Below are 14,099 nucleotides of genomic sequence, written 5' to 3'. Positions count from 1 at the left end.
TCATGGTCAATTTTTTACAGCTGCTCATTTCAAACTGAAACCTTCAGATGTCACCTCCGGAGTATCTAGGATTTGTAGCTTGAAGCACTAACCCCTGTATCAGGTTTGGTTTACAAATACACACTTTCACCTACTGATTTCCAGAGCATACTGTCAGTAGTAATGTACGTTCTAGACTGCAGATCCACCTATAATAATTACCCAAGTCTGGCAAGTCAGTCTCCTATTAGTGGATCATAGCTTAGAACTTTTGTCCGACTACTGATTTGCCTTCTTAAAAAATGAGAATAAAATTAGCTCTTGTGTTAGATATAATGAAGTTGAAGATTCCCTTAGAAAAAAATGACACTTCCCATGACTCCTAATCTTTTTTTTTTTTTTTTTTTGAAAATGTAATGGTCCAAAGGCTTACACCTGTAATCCTACATTTAGGAGGTGAGATCAGAAGAGGCAGGCTTGAAACCAACCTGGGCACGGAAATACAGAATATACCCCAAAACAAAAGCCAAAATAGAATTGTGGCTCAAGCACTAGTGTGAAAGAAAAACAGCACCAAGCTCTCAGACTCAAATTTGACTGGCTTTTATACTAGCAGTTTTTTACCTGGGAATGGACTGGAATCTTCTCCCTAAATAACAGAGTCTAATGTCTACTAAAATAAAAGCACTTGATCTTCCAAGTCAAAATAACCTTTGCTCACCCAAGGACATGAGGTTGCTATAGATCTCCAGCATTACATCTCTATGAAGGGTCCTCTGACCAGGATCCAGATCCTGCCACTCCCTCCAGGTGAAGTTCACAGCCACATCATCAAATGATAAATTCTGTAATGGCACATTAACATCAAGAAATTAGACCTGGCTTATGAGAATTCCAACCTGGAATTTCATTATGCTGCAGGTATGCTTTTGTCTTACATAAAATGTTTGCAGCTAGCTTTGTTAGCTATTCACTGGGAGAATTAAATACCAAACTAGAAATATTTGACAATACATAAACCTGGTCATTGAAATACACAGATTTGCAGGGCGCTGGTGGCTTATACCTGTAATCCTAGCTATTCAGGAGGCTGAGGTCTGAGGATCAAGGTTCAAGACCAGCCCAGGCAGGAAAGTCCATGAGACACTTATCTCCAATAAACCACCAGAAAATGAAAGTAGCACTGTCACTCAAGTGGTAGCACTCACCTTGACCTGAAGAGCTGAGGGAAAATAAACAGACCCAGAATTCAAGCCCCAAAAGAAATAAAAAATTACAGTTTCCATAATGCATGCAATCACATTTCTGCTGCTAGCAGTAGAGACAAGATAAAAACTCTAAGGAGACAATAATCTGGCATGATAACATTAAGTCTAAGGAGGTGTCTGAAAAATTATATTATCATTTTTGATAAAATTTCAGTACATACCAGGGTAAAAATGAATTAAACCAATATTTTTCCTCATTTAAACATACTGCTTCACTATAAATCCTATTTAGACCTTCTATTAATAAGTACTCTCAAAAGCAAGCACCACACATTCAGAATATCACATGGAATACAGAACATAGAGCATTGCTAGATCTATGAAACGCAGTGTCCACATGAATGTTCAAAAAACAGTAACAGTACTCCAGAAAATAACTAATGATTGATTGGGCCCTTATAAGATTTAATTGTGGCTCTGATTGTACTATTAATATAGATACTTCATTTTTGCATGTTATCAATGGTAATCTTCCCAGTGTGCACTCAAGGAACTATGCTAGCTTTCTGGCGCACAGGGACAAAGTGCCAGAGAGCCTTTGAAACCCTGGTTTCCCGTACGTCTATCTGTTTGTGTTTTTGTGTTTCTCTAATTTTCTTTGTTTCTGGAATCCTGTAGAACTCTCTAGGCAATAATTTTCCTATACTACAGGTAAAAAAAAATGTCAATCCTAAGAGCCATGTCAGCAACTTAAAGCTGATGACTAAGAAAATCTTGTTCCAGATAGATCATTTGAAGAAAAGAAACAACTGAGACACATATGGAGGAAATAGGGAATGAGAAAAGAAAAAAATGATAGAAAGATAGATACAACGAGAGAGAAAGAGAAAAATAAACTACACTAGTGAGTAGAAAATCAAAAATATAGAGAGAAAATAGAGGAAAGAAATCTCGTGAGAATACTTTAGAAAACAAACAGGAATTTGTAGAAAGACCATACAGCTTAGCAACAAATACAGGTGAAGTTTCAAGTAAGACCAAGACCATGAAGTGGTCCAAGAACTATATATGGAAAGTAATTTAAGTACATATAGGTTAATCATTCCTTAAGAACACACGAAGGTGTGCATCACCACACTATTTCAGCAATTCCAAGAAAATTTCATTGAGATAGTTTAATGTTACTCATGAGGAAGTGATCTGGTGGCAATCTATCCTTCACCTTCCATGAGAACTAACCTGTTTGGTGTCATTACTTCAAGTAACAGGTATGACTACATTTTATGAGAAGATGAAACCTAGACATTCTGAAGCCAATCTGAATTCAACTTAGAAACAATATCACCATTTAATGTGCTAATCCTAGAAGCAATCTTTATCTGCTAATTTATAAGCCTTCTTTATCTAATTTATTAATATGCTCCTGAGGCTGAATCTGTGTGGTTGGTATTGTTTTTAATTCTTGGACATCTTTAGGTTCATATAATGGAATGGAAAACAAATGAAAAATAATAAAACAACTCACCAGAGATCCATTCATTCTGTCTTGCTGCTGACAATGAGCAGAAGATTCTGGAAGCATGGCTGGGATTTAAGGGAAATGATGCATTCAGAAATGAATCTGTGAGATTTTGGGCCCAGAATTTCCTCTGGCAAACATGATACATGGACTGGAAAACTGTAAATCCTTCTTTTTTTAATTTTTATTTATTTTTATTGTGAAAACGTAAAGCCTTCTTATAAGCGAAGAATTTTTAATGTCTTAGGCAGAGTGTTAAACTGTCTAATAAACACAAATCCAGCCCATTTCCTGATAGATAGATATTATTAAACCTACTAATTTATATATTTATGTACACACTAAATTGGAAAAAATGAATGTTCCCACTGAAATTATTGAATAATTGAGAGCAAAAACATATATTTCCACTAAAAGTCATTCCTTATTACTGAATATACTTCAGGATGTATGAACTGCTTTTTTTTCCTTTTTTTTTTTTTTGACAGTCCTGGTTCCTGAACTCTGGGCCTGGGTGCTGTCCCTCAGCTCTTCAGCTCAAGGCTAGTGCTCTACCACTTGAGCCACAGCACCACTTCCAGCCTTTTCTGATTATGTGGTGCTGAGGAATCGAGCCCAGGGCCTCATGCATGCAAGGCAAGCACTCTATCACTAAGCCAACTTTCCAACCCATGAACTGCTTTTTTAATGCAAAAGTATGCTAGGCATCCATTGTATTTTGTGTTCTACCTCATTCATTTACATATTTAAACACCATGGAAAGCATGTATGATGTAACTCAGTAATTTTCACCCAAAGTTAGATAGAAAAATGTATATAGAATATATTTCTGCCGGGCGCTGGTGGCTCACGCCTGTAATCCTGGTGGACAGTAAGATATGCCTTACAGGTGAAAATCTTTTCACACATTTTACATTCATAAGGATTCTCTCCTGTTTGTGTTCTCTGAGGGAGAATAAGGTGTGTCTTCTCGGTGAAAGACCTTCCACACTGTTTATATTCTTCAACTACAGAAGACACATGAGGTCTATATGCAGCACATGTCTTACCAGGTTCACTGAAAGCATCCATGTTCTGACACCCAGTGAGCTTTTCTATCCACATCCCTAAGGAGTTCCCATTATTCTTAATCAGTTCTGACTTCTGTTTTGAGCTCAAATTAAAACTTCTTATAAGTCTCACTTTTTCCTCCCCTGTGTTATTATTGATGATTGTTACTTCAGATAGATATTCATTGTGATTTTCCTGACAGGTGCTAATCACATCCTCCATTTCTTGGACATGTTAAATGAATAATAGAAAAATAGACAAAAACATAAATGAGATCCATAAATTCCTTAATGTAAAGATATTTCCTCACATTCTGTTACAAGATTTTCAAATAATAAAGCATTGTTTTATGCAGAATATATACTTTTCTACACAATGTAGTAATTAAGAAAGTAGTACTGCCATTTTACAATAGAAAACAATGTTTTCTGTTTTTCAGATTTTTCTATTTTTATCCAAGAAATATTTACTCAAATTATTCATGTATGTACTCTTAATGCTTCAATTCTGAATCTCACTCTATGCCCAGCACCACTGACAAGAAATTGTCCTGATCAGAGGATAGCAGCCCTAGCATACTCCTATTTTCCTCCCACCTGCATCATACTAGTTTAAAGGAAAATGAGATCACCTTTTCTACATTTCTCATTGTGTTTCTTTCTTCAAGAATGACTTCTCTAAAGACAAGAGAATTGCTAACATTAACTACACTGGCATACCAAATTCAGTTTGTCTCCACGTAAATTCTGGATTGACAATTCCTTGAGACAAAGGATCACGTACTTCTCTGCCATACATGACTCAGCAGCACTAGGAATACTATTGCTCTGTACAGCTCAAGTTAAACAGACCAACTGGGCTCTGGACCCATCATTACCATTCAAGATGCTTTAACTCACCTGTGAAATTCTCTTCTGAGCCTTCTCTTATCCATGGTTCTGCACCTTGCTCCAGCTTGACAATCAGTTTAGGCTTAGGAACACAGAGCCCTGTGATTAAGAAATAGTGGAGAACTATTGCTCTTGCTGGGTCATCATTAATGTAAGGTCGCAGACATCCTGTTTCCAAGGTTGCTACTAAATCTTATTTCTCAATTGTTTTTTTTTTGTGGGGGGGTGTGTGTTGGGAGTCAAAAGTTAAGTCTCTCAACATAATAGGCTTAACTATCTCACTGGAATATCTTGAGGCTGAGTTTACAGATCCCACCTTTTCACCCCGCCCTAAGTAAACACCCTGCAGCTACTAACAACCACCTTTTCATCTTGCCCTAAGCAAACACCCTGCAGCTGCTTTGGCCAAGGAAAAAGCTTACTTATTCCAAGCATATAAATACCCTTGTGTGAAAAATAAAAATTGGCAGCTTGATCAGAATCCCTGTCTTGGTGTCATTCTACCACTTGAGCCACAGCATCACTTCCAGCTTTTTTTTCTGCTTATGTGGTACTGAGGAATCAAAGCACAGGGCCTCAAGCATGCAAGGCAAGCGCTGTACCCCTGAGCCACCTTCCCAGCCCATGGTTTCTCAATTCTTAACAGCCCAATTGTGGAGTTTCCCCAACTTTGGTTTATTGTGCCAATTGTGTGGCTAGAACTCAGCTCTTTTGCTCAAAGATAGCATTGTACTAGTTTGAATCTTAGCTACATTTCTAGTTTTTGAATGGTTAATTGAAGATAAGAGTCTCATGGTCATTTTTCTACAGTTGCTGGCTTCAAACCAAAATCTTGAGATTTCAGCCTCCAGAGTATCTAGAATTCAAAGCTTGAAGCACTAAACTCTATATCGGGTTTGGCGTACAAATACACACTTTCAACTACTGATTTCCACATCATAATCAGTAGTAATGTATATTCTATCTAGACTGCAGATCCACCTCAATAATCATTCCAAGTCTGGGAAGTCAGTCTCGTATTAGTGGAACATAGTTTAGGATTTTTTTCCAACTACTGATTTGCTTTCTTAAATAGTGAGAATAAAATTAGCTCTTGAGTTACATATAATCAAGTTGAAGTTTCCCTTAGAAAGAAATGAAACTTCCCATGGACTGGAATCTTATCTCTAAATAACCTAAACAGTCTAATGTCTAATAAAATAAAAACACTTGATCTTCCAAGTAAAAATGACCTTTGCTCACCCAAGGACATGAGGTTGCTATAGGTCTCCAGCATCACATCTCTATGAAGGGTCCTCTGACCAGGATCCAGATCCTGCCACTCCTTCCAGGTGAAGTCCACAGCCACATCATCAAATGATAAATTCTGTAATGGCACATGTCCATCAAGAAATCAGACCTGGGTTATGAGAACTCCAATCTGGAATTTCATTATGCTGCAGGTATGCTTTTGTCTTACATAAAATGTTTGCAGCTTGCTGTGTTATCTATTCACTGGGAGAATTAAATAGCAAATTAGAAATATTTGACAATATATAAACCTGGTCATTAAAATACACAGATTTGTAGGGTGCTGGTGGCTTATGCATGTAATCCATACTACTCAGGAGGCTAAGTTCTGAGGATCATGGTTCAAGGCCAGTGCAGGCAGGAAAGTCCATGAGACACTTATCTCCAATAAACCACCAGAAAACTGAAATTAGCACTGTAACTCAAGGGGTAGAGCACTCACCTTGACCCGAAAAGTTGATTGACAACAGCCAGGCCCAGAATTGAAGCCCAAGACCAATAAAAAATTACAGTTTCCCTAATGCATGCAAACACATTTCTGCTGCTAGCAATAGAGACAAGGTAAAAATTCTACGGACAGCTGGGAAGGTGGCTCAGTGGTAGAGCACTTCCCTTGCATGCATGAGGCCCTGGGTTCTACTCCTCAGCACCACATAAGCAAAAAGAAAAGAGCCAGAAGTGGCGCTATGGCACAGGTGGTAGAGCAATAGCCTTGAGCTGAAGAGTTGAGGGACAGCGCCCAGGCCCAGAGTTCAGCCCCAGGACCAGACCCCCCGCCAAAAAAAAAAAAAAATTCTAAGGAGACAATAATCTGTCATGACAACAATAAGCCTAAGGTGGTATCTTAAAAATTATATTATCATTTTTTGATAAAATTTTAGTACATATCAGGGTAACAATGAATTACACAAATACTTTTCCTGCATTTACATGTACTACATGACCATACATTCTATTTAGATCTTCTATTAACAAGTATTATAATAAGCAAACAGAACATATTCAGAATATCACATGGAATACAGAACATAGAACATGACCAGATCTATGAAAAGCACTGTCCACATGAATGTTAAAAAACAGTAGCAGTACTGCAGAAAGAAGCTAATGATTTTTGGGGCCCTTATAAGATTTGATTTAGTTCCCATATAAAAATATCCTAGGTTGGGCTCAGTGGTAGAGCGCTTGCCTTGCATGCCTGAGGCCCTGGGTTTGATTCTTCAGCACCACATAAGCAAAAAGAAAAAGCCTGAAGTGGCACTGTGACTCAAGTGGTAGAGTGCTAGCCTTGAGCTGAAGAGCTGAGGGATAGCGCCCAGGCCCAGAGTTCAGACCCCACGACTGGACCCCCCCCCAAAAAAAAGAAAAAAATATCCTAGGTTAACCATGTTTGGTTTAAATACTAAATATTGAAATGTGGTCATAGATACCCTGATATTTCCTTCCTACATAAAAAAGAACTGCTACCATGAAGTTTTGTAAAGTTTGCCTACATTCTACAATACAAAATATAGTTGGGAGGGGAATAAAATGTTCCTTGACAAGATTTTCATTTTAATAGGCCTTCATGGAAGGTGGAGGCAAATTTATGCAGGGTCAAGGAACACTCAAGATGACAAAAATGATAAATATGACCAAATGATCAAATGTGGCACATATTCCTGAGTCATTTCAACAGTAGATCGCTAAGGATATATTTCCACTTTTGTTAGTTAATAGTGAAATTCCTCAGAGATCAAAATAAATTCTGGAGGAAACATCTGTGAGATTTTGCAACAAGTGATATTTCTAATAGAAAAGACCTCATCACAGTATTATTTTTTTTTATCAAAAGTACTTCAAATCTTAAACTGGCAGTAAATTAAAATATTCAAAAATAGTGGAAAGGAAAAACAAAACTGAATACCACATCAAATGAAGTTATACCAAAGATAACAGAAGCAGGAGAAATCTGATTTTCTTGTAGAGTATCAATTGGGGGAAGGAACTACTTTTCTGTATGGAACTCTGAAGTTGAGCTGAGGGGGAAAAGGATGGAGAGGTTGGAATTCCAGCCTCACAGCACTGAGAGCACTGAGAGCTGGCTGCAGAAGGCTTAAAAGAGAATTCTGGAGAGGGTTCAGAAACTGGAGTGCAGGCCTTTTCCTTAGTTTTGGAAAGATAGCAGCTGAAACTGAGGTGCTGTTGACCTTGAGGGCTAGGTAAGGTGAACGTCATGTCTGCATTTTCTCTGGGTACCAGTCTCTGTCTCAGGAGAAAAAGGAAATATGTTTCCCCCACAACCGGTTGTGGCTCTGATTGTAATATTAATATAGATACTTCATTTTTACATGTTATCAGTTGTAATCTTCCCTATGTGCACTCAAGGAAATATTCTTGCTTGCTGGCACCCAGGGACCAAGTGCCAGAGAGCCTTCAAAACCCTAATTTCCCCTAAGTCTATCTGTTTATGTTTTTGTGTTTCTCTAATTGTCTTTGGTTCTGGAATCCTGTAGAACTCTCTAGGAAACAATTTTCCTAAACAATGAGTAAGAAAAATGCTAATCATAAGAGCCATGTCAGCAAAGTAAAACTGATTACTAAGAAAAACTAGCTCCCAGATAGATCATTTGAAGAAAAGAAACAACTGAGACACATATGGAGGAAAGATGGAATGCAAAAAGCAAAAAAAAAAAATGATTCAAAGATAGATACAAAGAGTGAGGAAGAGAAAAATAACCAACACTAGTGAGTAGAAAATCAAGAATGGAGGGAGAATATAGAGGAAAGGAATCTTGTGTGGATACTTTAGAAAACAGGGTTTTGTAGGAAGACCATAAAGTTTAGCAACAAATATAGTTTCAAGTAAGACCAAGACCATGAAGTAGCTCAAAAAGTAGATATGGAGATTAATTTAAGGACATATAGGTTAATCATTCCTTTAGAACACATGAAGTTCTGTGTGACCAGACTATTTCAGCAATTCCAGGAAAATGTCATTGAATTAGTTTAATGTTACTCATGAGGATGTGATCTGGTTGCAATCTATCCTTCACCTTTCATGAGATATAACCTCCTTGGTATCATTACATCACATAACAAGTGTGAATCAACTTTATGACACCACAAAACATAGACATTCTGAAACAAATATGCATTCAACTTAAAAAGAATATAACCATTTAATCTGCTAAATCTACAAGCCATCTTTATCTGATTTAAGAATATGTTCCTGAGGCTGAATCTGTGTGGCTGGTATTGTTTTCAATTCTTTTTTTTGGGGGGGGGTCCAGTCGAAGGGCCTCAACTCTGGGTCTGGGCGCTGTCCCTCAGCTCTTCAGCTCAAGGCTAGCAATCTACCACTTGAGCCACAACTTCCGGCTTTTTTCTTTTTCCTTATGTGGTGCTGAGGAATGGAACCCAGGTTCTCATGCATGCAAGGCAAGCGCTCTACCACTGAGCCACCTTCCCACCCCCTTGTTTTTTAATTCTTGAACATCTTTAGGTTTATATAATGGAATGGAAAACAAATGAGAAATAAAAACTGAAAAAAAAACTCACCAGAGATCCTTTCATTCTTTCTTGCTGCTGACAATGAACAGAAGATTCTGGAAGGATGGCTGAGATATAAGGCAAATGACATATTCACAAAAGAATCTGTGAGTATTTTGCCCCAGAATTTCCTCTTGCAAACATGATACATGGTCTGGAAAAGCATAAAGCTTTCTAATAAGTGAAGAATCTTTAATGTCTCAAGAACATTAATTTCTCCTATAAACACAAATCCAGCCCATTTCCTGATACATAGATATCATTAAAGCAACTAATTTCCATGTTTATATACTCACTAAATTTGTAAAAATGAAAGTTCCCCCCAAAAATGAATAATTGAAAGCAAAAACATATCACATTTGCACTAAAAGTAGTTATTACTGAATGTACTTCAGGATGTATGAATTGCTTTCTTTTAATGCAAAGGTATCCTAGGAATCCATTGGAATTTATGTGCTACCTCATTGATGTACATATTTAAACTCCATGGAATGCATGTCTGATGTAACTCAGTAGTTTTTATCAAATGTTATAAAGGAAAATATATACAGAACCTATTTCTGGTGTGATCTTATTTCAATAATGATTGTCAAATGGCAAATTTCACTGTACCCATTGCACACCTATGCAATGACTTGTAATTTGACATTTAGCATGCTTTGGCCACAGGAACATGAGTAAAGATGATGTAAACCCTGGATTGAGAAGTTCCTACTGGTCACTTTCCTAAACAGTCATGGGAAGAACCTTGGCCATCCTACTGGTGATAAAGGGCTAAAAAAATGTACAGCATAAAATACACAATATAGGAGTGACACAACTGATGATAGGCAACATCTACAAAGCATACAACCTTGAGAAGACATATTACCCCAAGGTTTCTTCTGTGATTTTTCTTATAAGACCAAAGGTCCCTGACCAACCTGAACTACCAGGCACAACCAACTGATTAGAGCTAGCATTAGCAAATCCACAGACGGCATATTTAAGAGAAGTTTCAATGATTACATACTAGAAGTCTTAGTGGAAACAGGCTGCATAAATTAGCGAGAAGATTAGGGATTTGTACATAAATAAATACTTTCAGTCAAAATCCTTGCCCAACCATCCCAAACCACTGCCTCAGGTACCCTGTGATAACTACGCTCTGGTTTATTCCTCAATCCATCACATCACACTGCAAGAAATTAGTTTAAATGTTTCAACAGCAAAAAGTGATTGAGAGTGGTGTAGGAAAGAGTACCAGGTGAATCTGGTACTCAGGGAAGTGGCAACAATTTTTGCATAAGGCAAGGGAAGCTAGCAACATCTTCCCCTTCCTGTGCTTTTCTGCTTCTGCTCTATATGGCTTCCCAGAATTGACCAGGTCTGTTCATTTAGGATGGAGATTCCTTTTCATAGGGTGCTCTGCTTCAAACATTGCTAGGCTTCATTCCTAAAAATACAGGCCCAGTACTCATTACTCCAATATCCCATGTACAACTGTCTCTAGAAACAGGATTGTGTACAAACGCTTGGGAACTCAAGCCGGGAAAATAAAAACTCAAGCCAAATAGATTAAAACATGTCTAAGAGAAACAATACAGAAGCCCCAAATACAACTGCAGTGTAAGAGGACTCAGGCAGGCACACACCTCACAATTTCACTAGAATTCTTCCTGTACTCCTCTTACACCTGGGCAAAGCAAATAAAGTCACATGAGTTAATAGAAGAATCCCTTGGTCTTGGAGTACAAATGCACAGCTCTTGGGCTCTCCTAGTCTGGACAATCACCCAGCTTGCTCTGAGACATTTGGGAATCAGGCTCTTGCATCTGAAGACCCAGAGGCTAATGGCAGCACAAACTCCTGAACCTCAAGCAAATTATCAACCCCACACTGGAGAAAAGCGTGGAGGGAAGTAGGCGCTTTGGCTCAAGTGTAAAGCTCTCCCTCTGAGCTGAGGAGCTCAGGAATGCTGCTTGCAGGCCCAGAGTTCACGCCCCACCAAACAAACAGAAACAGAAAAAGAAACAGAAACCCATGGAGGGGAGACTCCCCAGCAATTGCACAGTTCCTACCTGACATCAGTTCCAAAGCCTGAGATTCCCTCAAGTTACAGCTCCCAAGCTCCACTGCACAGAGCTGGGCGCCGGACTCCTGGCTCCCAAGGCCAAACTATACTTCAGGGCACTTCCAGCGACAAGGCAAAGAAAAGAATCCTGAAGAGGCAGACTTAAAAGGCCTATGGTGGGTGGGGAGACGGATGCGCAAAAGCATCTTCTGCCCCACCTCCACCCTCCGGAAAACAAAAACAAACCAGGACTTTCAAAGAAAATATCCTCCACGGAGACTATAATTCCTACAATGCTCGATGCCACCCTGCTACATACCTGGGAACAAGTGGCTTGTGTGCATTGGGACTTTTCTCTCCCTGCTGTGGGAGTTAAGCTCAGTTTCTTCTTGAAAACCACTGTTTCCTCTTGACATACATAAGACCACCCAGAAAACGGATTTATATGGGGAGAATTGGATGTATAGGCTTTTTGATTCTTAGTTCTAATAATGAACTTGAGGTTATGAGATGGCGTTGCTTATACCTTTCAGTTTATTCAATGCCTGCCTTCTGCTGAATGTAAATTACATCTCTGTTTTGTCTTAAATTTTTTAATCCATCCCCTCTTACTTTACAAAGGTATTCACCACCACTAAACTTATACCTGGGTCATTTCCCATTGCTGAAATGTATACACTGGCATAAAATAGTGAGCTTGTTAGGTAAATATGCAGCATAATACTACTGGTGATTTGGATTTCACAAAATCTAACAATTAATTTTCCAGAAACTCCCCAATTCTATCTATTAAATCAAATGAGTTTTTATTTTTTTGCTGAATTTTGCATTTCATTTAAGGATTTTATGTTTTGTTTTGTTGTTGGTCCTGTGGCTTGACCTCACAGTTCAGGCATTGTCTGTGAGCATTTGCTATGCCCTATTTGCATTTCCTTTAATAATTTCTTCAGGTAACTAGTGAAAAGTTCCCACACAGGGATTCGTATGAATATGGCACATCACCTCCATTTCCCTTCAAAGAGATAGTTGATAGGGGGGTCAGGGATGAATGGAGGAGAGATAGAAGAGTAAAGTTTAGGCTAGGCTATGTTGATGTGAAGCTTAATCACTTGCAAACCAGTCTGCTTTTGTCTTTTCATTTTGCATGTGAAAATCTCTTTAGAATTCTTACCTCTTCTCTGATCCTAACAGTTCCTCTCAGTAGCTTTAGGCTACATATCTAGGGGAACTCAGACTTGTCTTCTCAAACCTTAACCATTAAAGTATGCAGTAAATCTTTGTCTCCTGCCCCAATGCCATCAGAGCACAAGCAAGGCTCTGAGAGCCAATGGGATGATAATTAAGGAGACAGAGAGATGGCTGATGGCACAATTCTGCTATATTTCTCAAATGCTTGGGTAATGTTGGTCTAGACCCACTGTGCCCAAAAGTGCAAACAGCACACATCTTTCCTAATTTTATTTCAATACATCTTTTCCACCCAAGCCTCCAGACAGTTAAAGCCCCAGGCCAAAAGCTAGAACACACACTTCCTCAAACCAAGAAAGGGCAAGGACTTGCAGTCCTGAGGGTGGGAGTTAATGGCTCTGAAGCTTTTGCTCCCATTTTGCCTGCTCCTGGCAGGCACCCCAGGGTCTACAACAGTCTCCCTCTCTCTTATCAGAGAACCTACACTTGTCTCTTAGGTGTTTATTGTGATATTTTGAAATCCCTTCCATAAAAAATAATTGGGAAAGACTGGATTGGAAACTTTCATGTTTGATTTTAGTTCTTCAGTGTATGGGTTCTCCATGTCTCTATTGTGGAGCTGAACTATTCCTCATGAAAATGGGAATCAAAGAGCATATTTGAATGTATAGACTTCAACTTAAAAGCACCTCTAACAATATAAAGAAAAAATAATTTCATCTTTAAAAATAAATTCCTGGGAAGTGGCACTGTGGCTCAAATGGTAGAGCGCTCGCCTTGAGCTGAAGAGCTGAGAGACAAGTGCTCAGGCCCAGAGTTCAAGCCCCACAACCACAAAAAATAATCCTCCCTAAAACTAAATTCCTGAGAGACAAAGTGATAAAACTGGGGTGCTTCCAACAGTATCTGTGAAATGTAGTTTTCTTTTCTTTTCTTTTCTTTTGTTGGTCATCGGGCCTGAACTCTGGGACTAGGTACTGTTCCTCGGCTCTTCAGCTGAAGGCTAGTGCTCTACCACTTAAGCCACAGTGCCACTTCTGGCTTATTCTGCTTATGTGGTGCTGAAGAATCGAACCCAGGACCTCATGCATGCAAGGCAAGCACTCTACCACTGAACCGTCTTTCCATCCCTGAAATATAGTTTTCATTGTTCAAGCCTACATTTATGATGAATTTCTTTATTCTTTTATCCTTTTGTTTGGTTTGGTTTTGTTTTTGGTTATGCCACTTGAACTGTGAGCCTAGGAACCATCCCTTAGCCGTTCAGCTCAAGCCAAGTGCTCTACAATGTGAGCTAAAGCACCAGTTCTGGTTTTCTGGTTTTTATTGGAGATAAGTGTCTCACAGACAATGCTGCCCAGGCTGACTTTGGACTGCGATCCTCAGGTTTC

General features: G+C 38.8%; 1 protein-coding gene across 1 annotated transcript in view; it reads right to left on the bottom strand.

Moving 5' to 3' along the window:
• LOC138827153 (zinc finger protein 33B-like) overlaps window positions 1-14,099 on the bottom strand; it is a 54,745-nt gene that overhangs the window by 14,692 nt on the left and 25,954 nt on the right. Inside the window, exon 5 of the mRNA XM_070022633.1 lies at window positions 10,598-10,607. Coding sequence (XP_069878734.1) covers window positions 10,598-10,607 — 10 coding nt within the window. The remainder of the gene's footprint in view (window positions 1-10,597; window positions 10,608-14,099) is intronic.

Source organism: Dipodomys merriami, unplaced genomic scaffold (assembly GCF_024711535.1).
Source record: "Dipodomys merriami isolate MVZ:Mamm:240054 unplaced genomic scaffold, mDipMer1.0.p SCAF_151, whole genome shotgun sequence".
NCBI lineage: Eukaryota > Metazoa > Chordata > Mammalia > Rodentia > Heteromyidae > Dipodomys > Dipodomys merriami.
Note: the sequence above shows the minus strand (reverse complement) of the source record. Positions and strands in the feature narration are given on the sequence as shown.